Source organism: Anopheles merus, chromosome 3L (genome assembly GCF_017562075.2).
Source record: "Anopheles merus strain MAF chromosome 3L, AmerM5.1, whole genome shotgun sequence".
Taxonomy (NCBI): domain Eukaryota; kingdom Metazoa; phylum Arthropoda; class Insecta; order Diptera; family Culicidae; genus Anopheles; species Anopheles merus.
Window position 1 is genome coordinate 10,015,901 of NC_054085.1, and position 22,758 is coordinate 10,038,658.

Sequence of the window (22,758 nt, forward strand, 5' to 3'; positions counted from 1 at the left end):
AGCGAACCCTGCAACAGGGCCAACCGGACCGCTAGCAGGACGCCCATTGAGAGCAGTACCCGGACACCCGGCGGCCAAACTGATGCGTCTCCTCGCTCCAGCGCATATCCTGTACGGTGCGCTTCAGGGCGGGCCAGTTGCGATAGGTGTCGTACGCAACGTTTAGGAGAAACACGGTGATGCCCGTCTCTTTCGCCAGCATGCTCAGCCCCCGAGTACGATGCTGAGCCAGATCGAGTTCATGTCTGCATGATGAGAACGACTGGAAAGGAAAAGAAATGGAATAAAAAAAGCGCTTGAGAAATGAAACGTTACACCAATTCCTAAAAAATGTCCCTGATATAAAAAAGGGTTGAAAGTCGGGGTTTGTTGGTCTCTTGTATGTAAAATAATACAATTTAATGGAAATATGCCAGTAGCTAGTCAAACTTAATGCCTCAGCAGCCTATTTTATTAAAATAATACGAAGGGCAACACTAGATCTTAAACTATTATTTTAATGGCTGAGTTAGGATAAGCTAAAAGAACAATGCTAGATGTAATCGGTGAGCAGTGCACCGATTGATATAGACGCAGATCGATCATCCTCGCTGGATGCTGCGACAGCGAGATCGATAGGACAGGTGTAAGCGTCAGACCGATAGCGATGATAATGTACGTGAACGTAAGACAAAGTAAGCATGCGAAGCAGAAGCAATGCGGTTCAAATAAAAGTAAAGTTCAGAAATACTATCAAATAGACATGAAACGCCTAAAGGTATGCATATTTACAAAATGTTATTTTGAATGTTTTTTGTATTGCATATAAACCAGAGCCCGATGACGACATAGACCCTAATTATTTTATGACCCAAATATTTCATGGACAATTAAAGATAACTACTTCATTGCCTAAATGTATGCAATATAGCTGCAAATTTCCGTTTTTTTATAGTTTTGTTGGGCAGTCTGCCCCATGTCACATTTAAGGTCTTTTTTTCTTTCCATTATGAACATCTTACATGACAGAGTATGCTATGAATTATTTAAGTATGAGTAAGTCAAAAAAAATAATATGAGTTGTAAGTGACACAACGCTTCCAGTCAACACAAGAGAACAAAAACCTAATCGAAATAAAATTACTCTTTTGCTTTAACGTCGTTTTAAATGTTTGATGAAAAAAAAGAAAACAACAAGTTGTAACTGACAGATAACCCAGCAGGATCAATGCCAGCAAGTTCGACTTTCCATGTATTGTGTTAGCCTGTTCATACTTTATTTCCAGCACACCTTTTTGTCATATCCCGCAGCAAATTACACTTTAATTGTGAAGTTGACTATTTTGTTTCCATTTTGTTACGATCATGCCTGATTCAATTGCGAAAATTTAAACCTCGCTTAAAAAACTGGCACATAAGCCATGCCGGGAAAATGTTAAATAATGAAAGAACGCCCTGTAAGCTGCAACTAAAATTAAACTAACGAGCTCAACCAGCAAGCAAACCATCCGCAAATGCCAAGCAAATGGAATACGGTAAAGGGAACTTGTAATCCATGAAAAAGACGGAAACCACGCTTTCCACGCCGTTCGCAACGTTGCGGTCCGATCCGATTGAGGTTTTGTCTTTGTCCCATTTGAGATGAGTTTTCACCCGCCCTCTACGCGTAGTAGCGCATCTGTGTCTTTGCTCCATCATCTACACCAGCAAGCAGAAGCAAAAGAAGCTGATGGTGCATTGTCATTTTCTTTCGTAAGTAGCACTCATCCGGGTTTTGGCTTGCATCGTTGTCTTGTTCGAAGGCTTCGTCTGCCGTATTGCATTGACAGTGCCGCTCTAGGCGGTCTTTCGGCGTTGCGGTGGCTAACGGGGTGCGAAGGGAAAAGTTCACTCTTCGTCATTTCCCAACCCTCGGTCATGGTTCGTAAGTTTCCTGTCGGGTGTTGTCTCATTTTCTTAAAACACTAACCATACTGGTTCACCAGTCAAGTTTTCTTTTTAAAGTTCTTTTACTTGTGCCTGTGTGTGTATGTGTATGCGCGCGTTGTTGCTTATTGCGCTCTTCATTGAGAGGTGTTTTCTTTCTCTTTCGTCTGCTACGGCTAACTACGCTACAAGAGCTACATCCTTAAACAATGCACAAACAGAAAACACTGTCATGCTGTAACAGCATTCAACTTCTAAAGTAGATGCAGCGGGGCACAGGAAAGAGAACAAGCGAACGAGGAGTGGACTGAAAAATAAAAAAAGTAAAGAAAACAGTCCCAGCAAGATGGCAACGATGCGGCGCGAGGGAAGAGGCCGCGACGGGTGCACCGTGTGTTTAAACATTAAAGAAGTGCTTACGACACTACGCTTCTTCGGGCAGCAGCTGGTATTTTTACAATTGTTTTCCTTTGGTCAGCGCCCGGTTCACCGCCCATTGGCAGCTGTTGTTTTGAGTTTCGTTTTTGTTTTTACTATTGTTTGTCCGTTTGTTCTGTCTATTTACGCTCCTGTCAGCAGCTGCCCAGGCCGCAAAGTCATCGTTGTTCATTTTAATTAGAAAAACAGTCCCACACACACACACACACACTGACATGAATAGGCAGAGAAACTGTTGCTCATTTGCCCTAGCCGAGTCTTTTAACAAAATTCGCATGAAAGGACCAACAGCATACACACACACAGCGACCAAAAACGCTTCAAAAAGGTCAACACCTGCCAAAATTGTGCCAGTGCGCCTAACAGTATGCAAGCATGAAATCCGACATTCGCTTCGCCTACCGCCCAGCGCACAGGCGCCGGCAGAAGGAAATTAAAACGTCGATCTGCTTTACCCTTCGTGAATAATTCATTCCAGGAAGGGTAGCGACGGCACCCGTCTAGGGATCGTTTTTCCATTCCAAGGAAGTCGAGAAAGGGTTAGCGCAACGTGAGTAGGGAGCTGGCGAGTTTTTAGTGAGCAATTGGTACGGTCAAACACACTAATTGCTTGAATTATGATGACCTATCACTAAAACTTTTCTCCCGCTTTCTCTTCCTCCCTGCCGGGAAGTGAGAGAGAGAGAGAGAGAGAGAGAGAGAGAGAGAGAGAGAGAGAGAGAGAGAGAGAGTAATAGAAGGACACAGATTGATGCAACCTTTCCATTGCCTAGTCTGTTCTCCCTCCTCCCCAGCACCACGGAGCACACGTCACTCGCAATTAAAGTTGATGGAAACATTCCTCAAAAGGCACTAAAATCGTTCGGACGTGTGGACCCTCTGTTCCTTCGTTCAGATCAAAGCACAGCCCATGCCTCGCGTGCTTTTACGAGCTCTCCCTCCAACATTTTTTTTTTTCTAATTTCCCTTTTTTATTATTTACCAACCAACACTCCGCACCTTGTGTGGCGTAGGAGAAAACGTTTTGCCTCTTAGGGCTTTTTCTTCTTGCTTCTACAAACTGCTGCCAATTGAGCAATTATGCTAAATGCGTATGAATTTAAGTTCCATTCGACTACAGAAAGGTCTCTCGTTTGCTGGGCTGTCTCTCTCTCTATCTCTCTCTCTCTCTCTCTATCACTCTTTCTGCTCAAAGTCTAACATCTCGGCTGGAAAGTGTTTGAAAAGGGTGGTGCTTTCGGGAGAACAAAAACAGGGGCGAGGCGCATTAAAATTCGGCAGCCGCTCGCCAAACCCCGTCCGCCAACTGTACCACAAGGTGTGGGTTTTTTTTCTTTCCGAAATGCGCAACAGAACTTTATCCACTAATGCTAATCGTTCTTGGAAAGGTGGGGTAAAGGAGCAAAAAAAGAGCAAGCCTTTTAAAAGGTGCCGAAAGGATTTGGCTGTTGTGCTGGTGGCGTACATAATAAACGTATTTAAATATTCATTCGAATGCTGCAAAGCTTGATCATTGATGAGCTGTTGTCTGAGCTGTGGGGAAATAAGAGTGCTGGAAACTAAACGAAAGCAATATCTGTTATGCATTTTCAGAAGCTAAGGAACAGAAATGCTCTTACAATCATCACCCCAACACGAAGCGAGAAAACGGATTTGCTGCTAATGCCTTGTGCACTGGTGTGCGTAGATTCTTCTGTGCCATTTTTGTCCCACCAGTACCTCCATCAACTCTTTTGCCTTCACATTGCTTTGTTAATCCTGTCCAGGCAGTATGGGCGAAAAACTTACTCCAACAAGAAATGAGAATAAGCGAGCTAGTGAAAACGCACCGAGCCAAACTTTTAACACCTTTTATGCCCCTTGCCAAAAAAAAGGAGTTCCTCGCCGGTGGTCAAATAACACATCTTTATCTCTTCATCGTGTGCGTACGTACAAGCCCGTTTCTTGCCAACGATCGCTCTATCACTTTTGCCAAACTGACACGCTGGATGTGTTGTGTTGTTAATCCATCCAGGCATTGAGGAAGCTCCGTACCGTCGGACCATGTGCGCCGGAATGGAGCAACTTTTTGCCATGACGACCGTCCGGGGAGAGATCACGGACAGCCGCCGCTGCTCGGCTAGAATACAGATGCATGCTTGACCTCTTTTTGACGTGTGGGATTCATGCCTGTACTTTCCCAAGGGGGCCGGTTGGTTCGGGATTAGTTTTCCCGGGCAGCGGCTAGCACAAGAGCAAGACAACAACCAAACTTTCACTCAAGATGAGGGAACTATCCTTCGAGAATCGTTTCGTAAATTGAACGTTTATGATTTGCCGTTCCTGCTGAGCGGTGGTGCGGATGTGCTAGGGCGTAAATCGTAAGCGCTTGCTGGCGAGCGGCTTTTCATGAGTGGATTTGTGCTTTTTTCCATCTCTTGTTTTTGTAGTTAAAGCCCGCCGTACGCACACTGCATAATGTCGGGAAGCTAAGCGTTGGGGAACCGGGGCACCATAACTGGAAGCGCCATACTTACCCGTGGTAGACTAGCAGCGAAATTAGGAAGAATATACACGCCAACACATCGGCACGTCCCACGATGCCCGTCACCTGCAGAAAAAAATGCGTGCAAAAGAAAAAGAAGAAGTTCAAGTTAGTTAGGAAGCTATGGCTGTGGGAGGGCTGAAAATGTTAAGACATAAAATTTGAGATTTGCCCCGAGCCTGGTGCGAAGCTGAGCACCCGGGTGTCTTTTCGGCGCGTTGGACAACTGGCGGTACTGGCACTGGTCATAAAATGGAATTGGTTTCAGCATGCCAAAGGCGGCGCAAGGAATTTTAGAAGCCAGTGGGGAAGTTAAAAAAATAACAACAACATAAAGAGCGAATGCTAAGGAAGCTAGCAAAAGTGAGCCGGCGATGTTAAAAATACCGCCATGATTGCGTCATGAAGCCAAAATGGCTAACGTACCGGCGCCGTTTAGGTTGGAACGGTCAATGGGGAAGTTGATTTTAATAGAAAGAGAAAGAAAGCGAAGAATTTAATTGCAGAAAAGAAGAGTATGAGCAACAGAAACAAAAAAACATCCCTCAAAAACACTATTGAATGCTGTGCGCTGTAACCTTTTGATAGGTCGATGGTGATGGAAGCAATAGAAGTTGAATTGTGTTCAAAGTTTTTAGTTCGATGTATTGTAATCCCAGTTAAATACTGAAATGTATAATTTAATTTGTTTTTCTGTCAGAAACTTCAACTGCTGTACTAGTTAGAGATAGCAAAGCTTTTTATTAAATGAGTGAAAATTTACACAAATTTCTTCTTAACAATATCATCTATCGAAAGCCTTAATATCATTAACGTATCATTTCGTTTTTAAAATGGTTTTATATAATCGTATACAGGACCCTTTCACGATACCAGCCAGCTTTTTTGAATGGATTTTTACAGAAATTATGTCGATACTCGATCCAAAACCACACACAAAACTTGCCTGTGATTTTCAGACAAAATTATTTCAGTTTCGAAGCTTTTATTAGAATCGAGTAACTGCTCGAAAATTAGTCAAGGTGGTGTTTTTATCTCAAGGGACATTAAAGAGAAAAGGTAGTGGAATTTTGAATCAAAGTGTTTGTAGACCAGATGGTCACATGTTCTATTGTTATAACCAAATTTGAACGTCACTATTTGACGAGACGAGAGAAAACTGTTTCTTAAACAGGCTTTCTGGTAGCTTGACGAATGAACAAAACACAATGGTAAATAAATAAATAAATAAATAAATAAATAAATAAATATTTATCCGATCACCTGAAAAGTTTGCCGACCGCTCTTATAAAGCTATCTTGTTCAACAGCTTCTGCTTTGTTACACTGCAGCAAAATGGATGATTTGGGGCTTCAAATATTTCAAATGAAGCAGTGAATAGTATAGTTATTCCAATTCTTTCAAAACTTAGTTGGATGCTCGATTTAAATATTTTTTTATTTTTTTTATTTTTTTTTAAACTGGTTAAATAAATTATTGTTACAAAATTAAAAATTTATTTAAACTTATTAGTGGAATATGAAAAAATACAAGAGTAAACCTTTGCTCTTAAATAAACAGATATTTCAAAAGGCGGGATCATGTTGCCACTATTATCAAGTTTGGACAAGCATGTGATGGGTTAATTACTGATTGATCAATCACAGCGTTTAAAATGTGAAGCGAGTGCAATCAATATGTGCACATAAAATTCGTAGCAATGTAATGTGATATGAACGTAACATCCGAAGATAGGGAACTACATAAAAGAATATCAAACAGAAATCAAGGAACATTTCATAATTATGAACAAAATTGCTGCTATCTTTCCCCAGCTTAACCCTGTTCCGAATTATAAATAAATGGAACGGATAAATGCCTTTCAATAAACCAGCACTGAAACAGCGATGATTCCAATTCTGTCACACTCATTATTTGCTCGAAAAGAGATTCGTTCCACGAAAATTCTTATAAAATGCGGCAAGCCAAAAGTGTATCAAGCAATTAAAATAATTTATACCTGTGCCTCACGCAAATTCCCATTAACGCAAGTTATCAATCAAAAGGCTCCCCGTCCCATTTCAAGGAAACGATCGACGAAAAACTTCACGCTCAATTCAATTACCGCGAAAAGCGTCGAAAACTCAAACACACACACACACAGAAACAGCAAACCTTGAATTTATTCCCAGCAAGCTCCACAACCTTCCGAAATCACGCCGTCAATCATCGAATCGGAAACATAACGTTTGATTGGCAGTTTTTTTTTAATTCAAAAAAAAAGCCTAGGCAACTTCGCGCTACCTTGATGTTCGCCGGGTGATTCCCAGCGCTGTCCATGTTTGCTGTTTTGCATGCCCCAAACCTCGAACACGCTTCAATAGGCACGCTCCTGCGCTGCGGGAAAAAGTTTCTTGAGACGTCAGGCCACGTTTGGCCTACATTCGCCTTTGATCAGTGGCGACTCCGGCGTTCACCGAAAACTATACCGTGTCGGTAGCAGACGTGAACCATATTTTTAAACCTACAGCAACGGAGCGGCTCAACAGGAGCAAAATCGCGCGAGAAAATCGATCCAAAACGATATCCATCCCAATGGGAGGGCCCTCGCTCCCTCACTCTCTCGGTTGGGCTTTATCACTAATGACAACGATTGACTGACTAATTGCCGATTCACGCGGGTCGTACAAAAAGACGAAACGACGCTGTAAATAGAGCCTGGACTGAATCGGGCACTTCTGCAGGGAATTATTGGAAAGAATGGTGGTGGTTGATAAAATATTGATTCGATTGCCTCAGGTGTCTCGGAAGTGGTTGACCGCAGAAGCAACAAAAAAGCGCCCGGTACGGAGGTTAAATTGCAAACGGTTTGTTTAAAGATGTACCTTTCATAAAGTGTCCTCAACAAATGCTTAGAATGATAAGTTCCAGCGGGCGTTGAGCAAAAACCATTCGATTTCTTCCTTACCACAGTGACGCCCTCTACGACCAACGATTATCACACCATCGTAATCGTTGCTCATTGACTTTTTGTACCCGTTGGCACCACGACCCTTGCACCGGGAATGGAGCACATGGACACCGGAAGACACCGACATCGGCGCTACAGCGGACGGCTAAAGCCCTGGGACATGAAGGGAAACAAATTCCTTCCTGATATCGTTGCCTTCAAACACTTCCCACGGGCGGCGAAGAAACGTGCCGTGGTATTTAACTTGTCAATTTAAGCTCGATCGATTTTGGGAGCGTGGTGCAGCCCGAAGAGCCCTTCCACGGGGTCGGTCACGCTCTGTTTGCAGCTATTAACCAGAGCCAGAGCCAAATTCCCAATGGCTTGGAGACATCGGTGCCATAGTACACCAGTGACAGGCAGATAGACGAAAGTTCTAGAGGGAGAGGGAGAAAGAGAAAGACACACACACACTCTCTTGTATCTTGTCTAGTTGGATCGATCGAGAGCGACGGCTGCAGAGCTAATCGCACACCATCTTTGACGGCTGATGTACGACGAACGGCAAAGGGACAAGGACGTCTAACAGCGTGTGGTAAGTGTCAAAGAGCCCTGAATAGGTTGGGATAGTTTTAAGGCGCTCGATCGATTTTCTTCTACCTTCCCAAAACCGGCTCCGACGGTCGGTGTGAGGAAAAGTGTGCGCTTGATTTACTTCGACATCATGGCAAAAGGGATGGCATCGTGTCGCAGCGTTCACTTGTGTGCACTTTTCCGAACGGGTACGGGGTAGGAACACGGTCTGGGGCGTGGGATGTTGCCTGATAAGCTAGTTTTAAGAGAGCGAGTACACCCGGTGCCCGTCAAGCTGCCGTGTTGCGTGTTACTCCTGACGGAAATCGATCTAAATCTGGTCCCAATCTTTCGATGGAGTTCCACTGGGAAGCGACAAGCATCCCACCAGGGATCGATCCGTCCGGCCCGACTCGTTCAATCCAGCAAAGCGGATCAAATAGATGGAAAAAGTTTCGATTATTTATTGGCTTTCGAGCGAACGGAAATAGAGACAGAACGAGAGAGAGAGAGAGAGAGAGAGAGAGATTTTGGGGGATGGAGTGAAGGTTAGTGTCGGCAAGGTTCAAGTGCTGCCGAGCAAGCAAGGGCAATTGGAGTGTGCTTGTTAGTTTCTTTCTTTTTTTTTCTTTATGTTTGTCCCTCTCTTTAGTGCAGATATGCAAAGTAGTTTGTCTCGTTGAAAGTTCAATTAGGGTTTCCATTTGAGAGCGAGAGACTGCTAGAATATGCATTCCCTTTCGATAGATACTGCATAAACTATCGTGCCGAGGGCTTTTGGCTTTACCCGTTGAAATGAATGCCGATAAATCTAGCATGTTTTGATAGCTGTTTTGTTTTACTTTCGAAGAAAGTTTGGCTGATGCAAATGAGATCGGAGGGATTACCATTGGAAGCAATGTGAGATGATCTGTCTGTTTTTAGAAGAGCACCAATTTCAAGAGCTTAGAAAATAATCAGTTTTTCAATTTTGTCTGGAGTGCAAGTTTTTTTTTGACTAGATTGCAGCTTTTTGACATGGCGGTTTTACGATACTAATCAGCTTTTTAATATGGAGTTGGACAGTTGGCAGCTGAAAGCAAGCACATCGCGCCAAATTAATGCCTAACATTTTCAGTCTAAAAATACGTTTAAAAGGCCGAATCGTGGCAGGTCCGATTAAGTTAGCTCATTATTGATTGAAAATTCTTAGCTGAAACGTAAATATTGTGTCCAGAAAGGTTAAAAAACTGTTTGAAACGATTGTTTCAAGTACGAAAAACTATTTCAAACAGGAATAAATAAACCAAAATGATTTTAAAATACATTTTTGTTTCTACAAAATTGCTGAAATCTAATATGGTGGAACGTGATTGTGAAACGGATCAAACCCGGATGATTGTTCCAGAGATGAGCTGACATTCAGCTTGTCAACTAGAAATAGAAAATGGATGAATAATGGAACCTGAATTCATGTCACGGATAAATCACACTTAAATATGTTTGCAGTACATTTATAAACGTATAAGTACATAGGTATAGGTTCTTATCTATAAGTACCTCGAAATCGAAAATATATTTTTTTTAATTTTACAGTATAATCAACCAAAACTATGACACGAGAATATGAACACTGCACATACTCAAAAGACTGCTTCACGCCATGGAAGATATTTAAGAAGCTCCATCCAACTGATTCGATGAATCAATTTCATTTCAATGAAGAAATCTATGGCCTCGTTTCCATGTAACGATTTCTGCTTGATAACTCCTGTCAAAATCACGGAAGATCATGGCAACGGAAAATCGAGCGGAGTTCGGCGAATCTTTTTCCTGCCATTTTTGCCACTCACTGTAGGCTGAATGGCTCAAATTTTTACTTATAATCTTTTGAGGTATAAAGAAATCTGTACATAATGGTTTTGGAGCTTAATTTTGAAATATTTACGCCTAGGAGAACCTTTGGCTAAGTGTTTTTCGTGATTTCAAAACAGTTAAAACATGTATTATTGCGCGCGTGTTCACAAATTTTCCATTTTCTAATTCATAATAGAATCGTGCCTTTGAAACGCGAAATGGTTCGTAAATCTTTTTTTTGCCGATGCTAGGAAAATGATTCGTACTGCTGGTGAAGGATCAGATCAGAAATCGTTCAAATGATCCGGATAAGTAAATTGAGCGAATGAAACATGCATCAGTTTTTAAAAGATCCGTTCCCATCGCTTCCCATCGCTTCCCTGAGAAAAGCAAAAGCGATTGGTCGAATGCGCTAAATGAGCAAGGGAGTGGGTATCATTTTCGGATCACCATTCTTCTCTCTTCAGATAGCAGATCAGACATATCTTCTTTATACCAAAACGAGAAAGCCTGGTCACACCGCATCGGTTCAGACTCATGCTTTGAATTCGACCTCCCATGTATTTTATTAACATCTCTTTGCATGATTAACATGATTACATGATTACATGATGATTATATGATACATGATTACTTGTGATTCATGTAATGTTTTGGGTCTCCTTCACGATTTATTCACCGTTTCGTATATATTTTTGAACAGTTTCATCATGATTATGGTATCGTCCTATTGGACATCAATCAAATTGAATTAATAAAAACTACGCTCAATTAACACCTTTATGAATGATCCGGAATTGAGCTGATCTTCAAAAAGACCCGTTTTAACACCAATAATTCGTACATCACTCAATCGGCCCATGGAAAGTTACTTTTTCACTTATTGCGACTATCATATTAACGATCCATTATGTTTAACACATGCATATCATTTTAATCCTGAAATCTTGTCAATTACGTCATCTTGTAGTTCTCGTTTGTTGTTTCCTTCGTGTTTTTCTGCTATATTGGCCATGTGCTATCGAATTATTAGTATTTACGATAAATTTTAATTCGTGAATGCGCTGTCTCCTAGAAGCTAGTTTAAAAACTTAAAAGTTCAAAGATAGTTTAAAGCTCTGTAATGTGGCAACCTCTCTTATCTACTAATCTCAAGGTCTTGCGAATTGAAATCAATTCAATGTTTTTTTTTTTATTAAAAAACACTCTTTACCTTATTTTTCTTCTTTTCTATCCTTAATGAATAACAGAAATATCCAAACGTCTAAGTTTACTACTAGAATTGTGTTAACTGGACACCTTTGAAATGATGGCTTCCTTATTTGTTCATGTCTATTGAAGATTTTTTTTGGTAAAATGTAAAGAGATGAGGCGATCGAATGCATTACATTCCATTACAATTAATCAATGAAGTCAATCAATGAAATCAATCAAAAAGTCTCGTGATATCCAAATATATTTGGAACCACACAAACAAACACGGAATGCAATGATTGATCTCAAATTAAGCTAATTAAAGTTCCAACTAAACTCACAATTTTAGAAACATAAAATTGTGGACTTTCTATTGATAGCTAGCACATAAATAGTTTTTTTTGCGTAGTTATGTATCTTGTCTGAAAAAAAAAGTCAGACCAATTCACACCAACTGTTAAGTTAGCTGAAGCTTGCAAAACGGACTAGAATTTCCGGAACGCACTTGAGAGCGCTACCGTTTTCTCGTTTGTTTTGAAATATAAATTATAATTGCACGACAATATTGTTCGCCATATCAGTCTTGCAAATTAACCTTTCTCGCTTCTTTTTCCGTCTCGCAGTTCCGTCGCACCTTCAAAATGAAAAAAAGCCTTACGGTAGAACTACAACATCCATCTAACCACAGCAGGGAAAACTATTTCCCGAAACCGTCAAAAATGCCGACTGCGAAACAAAATTCTTCCCAACCGGAACCGAGCTAACAAGGCAAACGTTGCTAACGAAGCAAAACCGACCTTGCCTTCCTGCTTTGGGCGTGGGACCGTCGGTTGGAGCGCTTTCGTTGATTAGCACCGTCCAGCACAAAACGGACCGTGTCCAATTCCCGGTACAGACCTACGGCTTGTATCGAACCTGTTCGTTTGCAAATGTCGCTTCGTCTGTGTGTCTGGGTCTGTGTTTGACGGTGTCAAACCATTGCCTGGTGAGTTGAACCGGAAAAGACGAGAAGGGCGGTATCAACATTCTGAGAACAAGCGACAAACCCCCCAACCGCTTGCTTGTTCGGACAGCAATGGACAGCTGCGAGCGACAATTTTTCATTCGCCCAGCAAAACAAAACAAAACATGGTTCGGCGGGGGACTGGGTGAAACCAGTAAAAACAAATTCTCATTCCCACTCCGGCACGGTGCAAAAGGATTTGTCCCCACCGCACCACGCCGGGGTGGACCATGATGTGAAATATTTCATTTGCTTTCGCGACGCTGGTGCAAAATATTTTCGCCTCTCCGGTGGATTGCCACGGTGGAGACGGTGAAACTTTATTTTACCGCACTCTGTGGGGCAGGAGGTGGAAGAGGGGAGAGTGACCACGTGGGGAAGGATTTGGACTCTTGTTCTTTTATCCATTTGCACCGATGTTGTGTGTGTATGGGTGTGAGTGGTTTTTTTTGTTTAATATTTTTCTTGCAGCTTATTTCAACCCCGTTGACGCTTATGGTCTGTTCTTGTCGCACGACACATGATCAAACACAGACACACACAGCGGCACACAAATATGAATCAGTTGGGATGTTATTTCAGTTGTTTCTTGTTTTTTCCTCCCCCTTGCGGTCGGTGGGGCACATTTTTCCGCCATTTTGCCGTTGTCCGTTCCATTCGTCGCGAGGTTCAATTTGCATTCGCATTCTGTTGATTCAATTTCCCATTGCGGATCGCTTTTCCCGAGCGCTCTCCGGTCGAGAGTCATGTCAGTTGGTCTTGTGCGTTGGTGAAAATGAACTCTTCTCCCACCCAAGCCCACTTCTTGGGACGCGCACAAAATCCCATTCGTACTACATCCGACACGAGCCGGGCTAGTCGTGGGTTAAACTAACGAGAACGAAAGGCTTGGGATATGTCGTCCACATGTCCTTCTGCTTGACCAGTGCACCCGGACAGATCGGGTTAGCGGTTTGGCTGCAGAGCAAACCGACACGAAACGTGCACGAATATCAGTCGCTCCCGGAAGTTTCGTTCGTTTTTGCACTTCCGGGTCGGCTTGTACACTTTGCGGTTGTTGTTTTTTTTTCTTTCCTGGTAGCGCAAAAGAGCAAACGAACGAAAACGAGAAGAAGGGAAGCAAAGAAATTGAAGAGAGTGGGAAAAACAAAGGTTTGCCATGTGCCAATGATGAGCTTTTCGTACTTACCGCTTCGGTGTGGATCGGATGGACAGCAAAGAGGACGCCGGCCAGTATGGCAAAGTTTTGCCGCAGGCCCGCGATCGTGAGGCAGACGCGCGTGAACAGCACGGTGGCGGCGGCATGCAGCGCCACGTTTGTCGCATGAAACCAGACGGAGCGCAGACCGAAGGTCAGATAGTTGAGGCTAGTGGTGTGGTGGGGAAAGTAGAAAGAAAAAAAAGGTCATATAGCAGCATTAACACGTGCGGTCGGTGGAAACGTAAAGCAATGATGATGTAGGACAACACGGGAGATTTATAGCATTTTTAAATGAGTTGAATTCATTCTGGCTTTGAGGTATTATATTTGCGATCAATAGTTTTAGTAATTAGTATGAAACAATCTTCTATTCTTGCATGTGCCTAAAAAATACTTTATTTAAGAAAAACTAAGAATTTTCTTATGCAAATACCAAATTACTTTAAATTTGCAGCTCTCAAATGTTACAGAAAACCTGTAATTGTCTGTAATTGTCACCTTCGTGAATAAATTATTTTTATCTGTCTTTTACAGTCGTTTTCATTCATGAAACCCCTTAGCATTCAAGTTTGTGTTTCACTTTGCTTCTAGATGTCTCGAAATTTACTCCGAACATATTGGCTGGTATCATTGAATCCGTTCATAGCGAGAACATAACGTGCTCATTCAGAATTCTAGGGATGGAAAAACATCATGTACCCGTTACTACAACCCCGCTGTACATTACTACAGCAACCATCTACGATTGGATTCAATGCTATCAGCCATGATATTTTACCTTTCCTTATCTTGCAATGATTAAGGTTTCCATTAAAAGAAAATACGACCTTTATTGTCGTCTGTTTATTCATCTTTCATAGATCTGAAAGAATATTTAAGGAAATTGTGTTGACAACGTCCTATTCAACAAAAAGATGTCAAAATATATCCTGATTTGTTATTAAGGCGTGAAAAAGTCGTATTAGGCATGAGCTGTCGACTATATTCCCCAATTATTGCTTCTCGGCTGCCAGTTTTGGCTGTGCTGTGCTTTTAATGTCTGGAATCCATTCCAGGGGCCGTGGTGCAATCGAAAGCATGCACGATGTAACAACATGACCGTCGTGCGTTCAAGCCTCATATAGGCCTCCTCTATATGAGTAGCCAAGTCTGACCATCCCACTGTGTGGTACTAAATAGGTCTCGGTAGCCTGTAAAGGCCGCAGTGCTGCGAAATGGCATGAGAATCGCGAGATGTTCACCAATGAAACCAATGAACATATCCGTGATAACTTGATGCTCATTGCTGATACTCAATAAAAGTGCGCCATGACATGCCAAACACGGAATACGAGTGCTTGTGTCCATCGCGATACTCTGACTGACAAGCTAAGCGTAATGCCGGCACAAGCAAAATCAAGATTTTTGTGGTTTTTAACAGTGTTTCCATATGTCAATGTTTCAGTCACCAACACTCATGACTGAAACGAAGCTCAAATCAGCTCACGTACACAACTGAGATGATCTGAGGTGAGACTTAAACATTATATCTATGCCCCCTCATGTCGTCTTCGTGACCGACCCCCACTCCTTATTCCTTCTCACCAAACTCGACATGGCCAGAATGACCCTTTCTTGCGCGCTCTTTCTGCATTCAACGACTCGTATCTCTTATTCGACTTCAACGTCTCAGTTTCCCAATTCCGCTCCCGTTTTCGTGACTCCTTATCCCATATGTTTCCCTAGATTATAAGAACACATTTGTAAAACCCTAGAGGCCAACGTATTATTAAATAAATAATAATAATAAAATAATATAATTTGATGGATCAATTATAATCTTGGTGACATAGCACCCAACTATTGGCCACTCACTTGGTCACGACATTTCTGTACTGTCGACCAACTGTTTGCGTCTCACCTCTGATCATCACAGTAGAGCTCGTGACGCTGACAAATTTTGTTTCAGCCGGCATTTTTCAGCAGAATGTGTAAATTAATGTCTCGAATGTTTTTGTCAAACATTCATCGTCTCAAGAGAGAAAAAAGGTTGTTCTTGAAGTATGACGCTTAAGTTATCCATTATCTATTCCAAGATCTTGTGAAGGGGACCAAACATGGGTGACTTTGAGGCCACATTTGTTACCGACCGTTATATTTCAGCAGCTTCTACCTTCTGCTGGAGTATGACGATTTCTCGTAAATAAACTTGATGTTTGGTCTACGGAGTTTTAAAGCAGCTCTTTCTTTTCCTGTAAATAACTTTCATAATTGGAGATGATATCAAAAAGCAGGACATTTGATTATATTTGTCAAGGATTGATTCCTGTAAAATGCAACACTTTCTATCATGGGTTAGTTATGGAATTTATTCACAATGTACACATATCAGTAATACACTTCAGGGCGTCGAGTGAGACAAAGGAACTATTGTAACCGTACCATCTCCTCCACAGGTGAACATACCTTCCACAAACCATATACCTCTAGCTAACACATGATCTTACACCATGCATTTGAATTTCTCGGTACAGGTTACTGGAAGCAGTCTTCATGTCGGAAATTTGAAGCATAAAGCTGCAAGCACGTAGCTAAGACTGTATGTTTCATACCGGAAAACAATAGATGTTGTAATAATTCACAATATCTAATCAATCATCAGCACATCGGCTTCCAAAGTCCCTATGCATACGACCCTAGCCAGGTGCGTCAATACGATACCACTCGAACTGGACAAAATGTACTGGAACACGCATCGAGCGAAGGAAATCAATCGGTGGTAATTAATAGCTAGCCAGCGCTCACCAAACCAATAGCACCGATCAATCTGCTCCGTCCAACACACACGAGCTAGCGTCTTGCGCGGAACATTGCACTAGAGTTCAATAAATAAGCCAAACAAGCGATCACAACCACGACCGCTTTGGCCGAGAGTTATGACACAAGTCAAATAGCACAGCGCACTGGGAGAGCCTTGGGTAAACAATAAAGGGGATGGAATGGAGGGGGGTGCTTCGATGAGGAGCAATGCGTTAAAGCGTTCGCCGGCACGCCCTGGAGTGCCACCGCGGTGAGGACGGTCGCGCGTAACAATAACAATTGCAAACTGCAACCTTCTGGTTCTTGGGAAATGTGCATGAACACACATATACCGACAGGTACAAACCACACATGCACACACACATATAAATCGAACTGTGGAAAACGGATGTTGTTCTCACCATACCCACCCGCCCACCCGTGGTGGGTGGTGGGAAAAGTTACTGGCGAAGGAAATGTGCTGCCACTAAATGGTTTCTCCCTTTATCGCCGCCTTCATGCGCCTCGATCGGTATCGACCCCGGTGTGTACGAGTTTGTGGCATTGTTTGGCCGTGGCAGCCGTAAAGCTGAAACATTAACCGATTTAGTCTACATGACCGCAAATGGCTTACCGATTCCGGGTTCGGGTGGGTGGATGGGTGGGTCTTGGTGCGACCAAACCGGGCACACAATTTATGGCACATGAAGGGGTTCGGTTTCCGGCGTTTTGCCCGGCTTCAACCCGTGCTTCGCTGCACATAAGCGGTATTTAGCAACGGGGCCACAGTCAGCACGGCAGCGTGTGCGTCCGGTTGAGAGCTTCCTTTCTCTCGCCCCTTTGCATCTTGCCTCTGTACACTACTCTTTACACTGTTTTCCCTATTTCCTGCTTCCCTTGCCCGGGCGCGCACGCCGTTGAAGCATGAAAAGTCTTTATTTATTCATCCGTACGCACGCAGATCGATTCAATACCCCCAGACCGTTGGCCATTGCTCGACGGGGTTTTTGACACACACACACACACACACACACACACACACACACACTCTACTCACACACACTCTCTCACAGTATAACAGAGAAAGCGAGCTCGCTGGAGGCCGCTTCCCGTTATCGTTTTGATTTTATTGCCAACTTAATTGCTATCTAGATTTATGTTTACACGTTATGAATTTCCTTCCGGTTTTGTGGGAAGCTGGTTCCCCCCACTGCCTCTCCATCAGCAGACATTCTTCCCTACCCTCGGGGTACGTTACCGTCTGACCGGTCGGACCGGTTTGACAATCTAAATCACTGCATTCCCGAGACCGTCGGTTTTCCCCGGGCTGATTGATGGTCTGTGTGTATTTGTATGTGTGTTTGTGAGGCGAGTCCGCACGTCTCGTAGATCAAGATTCGTCCGGGATACGATATGTGTGTGTGTGTGTGTGTGTGTTGATTGGCGCCAACATCATGGAATGACCTGCCCGAGACTGTCAGACACATCTCGGACCGAGTCCTAATTGTGAAACGAGCGACGGCTTTGCTGCTGCAATATACGACCCTTCCCGCGTGAAGGATTGTGTAAGGATGGATGTATGAATTGCTGGGCGGTTGCCATCACCATCGTGCTCCATCGTGATTGAATCCATTTCAATAATGAACCATAAATTGTTGCGCTTCACTTCCACGCAAAAGCTCGCCCTTCAGTGGAAGTTTAATGATGGGCAGTAGCTTTGCTATGTTATTTTAAATGTGTTTGTTGTTTGTTGCTGCGATGGACAGTTTTGTCAGACAGGTTTTTTCTTTTCATGATATTTTTTTTACAGTTCAATCGATCAGAATTTAATTTTTTTTGTTTGATATAATTTAGAAACAATAGCAATTCTGTTTTCAAACTGCACGTTTAACTATTGTATTACATTGAATCAAAATCATTAGAAAACCTAAAAAATGTAAATCTTCCAAAACAAATAAAGAAACAATTGGATATATATTATTTTGTAAATCCATTTGGTTCCTTTTTTTAAATTATTAATTTATATGATAAAATGTGTTTGATTCTCAAAACTGATTATGCATTAAATCACATTTAAAATCCATCCTACAAATTCCATTTCAATTTTGCATTCTCCCCTTTTTGTGATGTGTGCACGAAATTGTTATTAAACATTACACGTTACACGATTCCGTTCTCGAACCAACCAACAACTTATGTATGTGTGTGTGTGTGCCCGAGTAAAACACACACCAAACTTTCCTTTCCTTACTCGCTACAGAACTCTTCGTGTGTTGTGCAAAGCCAAAGTTTCCCTTACAGCCGCGCTCTTCGTTATATGCATTCTCGCAGTTCGTCCCAACAACTTCGACTTTGACTTTGCACAGGCTCAACGGCTGCAATGCCACTTACTCATAAGCTTCAATATTAATTAAATTCCACGCTGTATCACACACACACACACGCACGCTACATGTACGCATGCAGGGAAAGACAAGGGCTGGCTCGTGCGCTCTCGGGAAACTTGCTCTTAATAATTCCATCTCGATTCCAGCTCAACCATCTTTCCTCTTTCCTGCCCATCCCAAAATCAAAGTCAATCAGAGCCACTCGAGTGTGTATGTGTGTGCGATCTCGTCCTCTTGAACAGTACAGCGAAGGGGGCCGAATTTTCGAAATGCTTGCTACCGAAGTTTAGTAACAACTGACTGTACTACGTCGATGATGCTCGTGGATGCTCTTGTTGGCCAGGCCATATCGACAGAGTGGATTATTTCAATGCCCCGTGTGAATGCTACCGAGGCCAGTAGTGACGGTGGTAGCTTGTTTGGAAGAAAACCGCAACCACTATTATGCACGCGCTCTGTGCTAAATTACTGGTTGATTATATTTCATTATGCGTGCTGTAACGATAAGCTGCGGCGAAGGATGGCAAGCGAAGGAGTTGTAAAGTGCGGGCAGTGTGCCATGTTGCATTGTACCGAACGGAGCAAAGTGTTTGAAAATTGATGAATTAATTATTATGCATACAGGGAAGCGTTTTCTCAGCGTGCAAAGGGAAACCATTGCAGTGGTAGCGGAAAGGTTTGCAACCGGGTTCGATTGCAAGTGGTGATGATTGTGCGGAAGTGGAACCATCAAATACTAATTGAAAAGTTTGTTTAGGATCTGTAAATGATAGTTTTAATTTTAAATAAACAAGGCATGCTTATGAGTAGCTGCTTTTAAAACAACAAGGAGTTGTTTAAATCGTAATTCTAAAACCTAATGCAGATTTCCAATTGGGCTACCTATATGGATCTCACTTGGAAGTATGGTGAAGAATGGTAAGAGCAAAGTTAACATAGATCATCTTGTTTATTCCATATTTTTTTACTGTTTAGCTGAAGTGGGACACTTGTACTTTCAAACACTTCAAACGAATGAACGAATGTGTGAATGTTGAGCGAGTTGTTGACTGATTTTCGAGTTGGGTTAATATCGTCTAAAACTTAACAAAACATACAGGGTCTACCAGGAGTTCTAATAGGTGTGAAACACTTTAAAGATAATAATTATTCAATAACTATTGACTCTTTCTTGAAAATTGAACCCAGAGTCCCAAAACTATGAGAACCGCTGGAAAATCCTGTATTTATTTTATTCAATAACACAAAAGTACATTTATGCCCGGGGATTAAGCACTAAGCAAATTAAGGTGCCAGAAAAAGGGGCCAACCCTCACTCACAAGTACATTTGTTTCTGAATTTATCTCTAGCTTAGAATTCCTCTTACAACTTTTCACTTGACACTTTAGAACATTCGTGTTAATTGTTTGTGCCATTGTTTGTGTTAAGTGATATGATGAGCTTTTTCTATTTCGAGACCAAAAACCAGTTATTTTCTATTCGTATTGTTAATAACCCTGTCACTAACTTGCTCAATGCACTCATGGACTAACCAGAACTATTCAACTTCTGAAGAAGTTAGTGTTTTTGGTTTCAAATTATCAATGTTTTCAAATATACTACATTTAAACAACGCAGCAAAAGGACTCTTCAACAACTATAACAAACAATATTCTACAGTTCTATCTTGAAGACGTTTAAAGTTCTCAACAACATTTAAGCTCGTCTTAAAAACTGCACATGCCAGATTGTAGGTATTGATTTCTTATTTATTTATTTTTGTTTTCATTTATTTTTTTTGTTCATAGTGTATCGAAATAAAAATTTAATTTTGTCCAGAATTCTGAAAGTTGTTTAATAATTAAGTTAAATAAAGTTTTAATGATATTACAATGACAGTCAAACAAAGAATAAACAACAGCAATGAAAAAGATTTTGAAACACTTGATGGTTGGCTTGACTATTATCTAGATACACTACTTACATACAATCTTGATTGCTTACATACAATCTTAAACAGGTACGGAAATACATCAACCCAGCTAGTAAATGTTCTTCAGACGAAAACTTAAAATGAAAGCTTTTTAACTTTAACACAGGAGAGCTACAATTATGACGCGCCTAAAGCTGGATGTAAATCCTTGTTTTTAATAACTTGAACTAACTTTACTACACCCAGAGCATCAAGCAAGACAAAATTAGCGCTCAGATAACAGATCTCTCGTAATAAGCGCTATAAATCAAATCATCAAATTACGCCCAAACAAAATCTGCTCACACCAACCAACGCGCCTGATCAACCTGAGCGGCCCCAACTACCCTTGGGGCATCTTCCCGTGGCGCGATTGTCAATTATTATGACTCCATTTTTACAAGCACACAGCTTCAGCACTCTCTCCCTCTTATTCCCGCATCGAGTGACTCGTAATCATCCCCCAATTTTGATTGCAAATGTCTCAATAGAGTGTAAAATTAAATGGCTACTCGCACAGACACATTCACACCCACAATGCTCCTGTACAACAACATCCAATCACCGACACGAATGCTTTTCACTTGTACATCGCACGCTCGGAACTGCTCTAGCATCGGACAGTAGCTAATACGGTTGTTTGTGCTTACGCGACGGTCTCCGCTTTGATGTGCGCTGGTGGACTCATCCTAATGAGCCATTTGGTCGTTGGGGTCACCTTTGCTGCTGCAGGTTTTCCTGCTGTTGACGCTTTTCTTCCAAAATAATCACTTATCTAGAGCATGGGCCAGTAGTTCCATATCGTGTTTTTTTTGCGGGTGATGGTCACAAAAGCCCCAAGTTCTCTAGTTTTTTTTGCTCCAAGTCTCATTACATGAAAGTAGGGGAAAGGAATATTTTTTGTGCCTCTAGTCGTCCATTAGGCAAACCCAAGAGCCCTCGTCTGCGAAGCACCTACACGGAACAACCATTTTCGTTGCATCTAATTTCCCACAAACACCACTCTGTGTCACCGATAAACACACACACACACACACACACACACACACAGCCTTCTTTCCTCCACTGTGGGACGACCGTTTGCCTGGCGCTGATTTGAATAGTTACTATAATTAAGGTCATTTCTGGGTGCCTTTCTGCCTTCCCCGGGGACGCCCGTGGAAAACTGCGCCAAAGCGTTGCGCTTTTTTTTCCTTTTCCAACCGACGGGTCTAACGCTAATGATAATGATTTTTACTTTTTGGGCTGTAATTAACACTGAGCCCTCCTCCCCAGCTACCGAATCTCCTTCGAATTTGTTTTTCCTCGTCCGCACAGAGCGCGTTTCCTGTCTCGCCCCTTTTCATCTCTCCGGCGGGGGGCATAATGTGTTCCGGAACCGTTGTGGCGTCGGAGGAAGGATGTCGGTGCCGGTTACCAAGCTCAATCGATGATGTTATCGTTAATGAATCTATTAACGATCAACGACGCATTCGGTAAGGCTTCTTCTAGGCTAGTGGGTTCCGTACCGCAGTCGAAACCACGACTGCATCGACAGCGCTACAGGAGCCGAAAAGTGTTGGGCGAAACTTTTCCCTCGCCCTCTATTTTGGTGTGGTAAAAATGGGTGGATAGGTAGGTAGCTTCGGTCACCGGTACACGGTACACGTGACAACAGCGCCACCATCGACGCAAATGCCGCACACAGCTGCAAGTTTTGGAGCAAATTAAGAACGCACGCGGCACTGTAGTTGACGTTGTTTGTCCCCGGGATGCACCATTCACTTCACTCTGCTTCGGCATCGCTTTCGAGTGGCGGGATGGCTGAACTTTTTCCAGCTAAATGCGGCCACTTGCACTGACAGCTTTATGGCGTTTATGGTGACCCTGCTGATTTATACGCTCATGGTCTTTCATTAAACACCTCCCGCATTGACCCGAGCCCTGGTACACTTTTGCCGCCTGGTTTGGTGGGAAGGGAAAAAGTCACACAGGCCGCTCGGGTTGGTAGAGTTTTTGGGCACCATTTTTGGAAAGCTACGATTAAGTCCACCCGTCC

General features: G+C 42.4%; 1 protein-coding gene across 1 annotated transcript in view; it reads right to left on the reverse strand.

Moving 5' to 3' along the window:
* Positions 1-204: 204 nt before the first annotated feature.
* The window catches only part of LOC121598943 (protein O-mannosyl-transferase TMTC2-like), a 127,887-nt gene continuing 105,333 nt past the window's right edge, over positions 205-22,758 (reverse strand). The window contains exons 5-7 of the mRNA XM_041926323.1: positions 13,592-13,769; positions 4,860-4,933; positions 205-262 (exon numbers count right to left, since the gene is read on the reverse strand). Coding sequence (XP_041782257.1) covers positions 205-262; positions 4,860-4,933; positions 13,592-13,769 — 310 coding nt within the window. The remainder of the gene's footprint in view (positions 263-4,859; positions 4,934-13,591; positions 13,770-22,758) is intronic.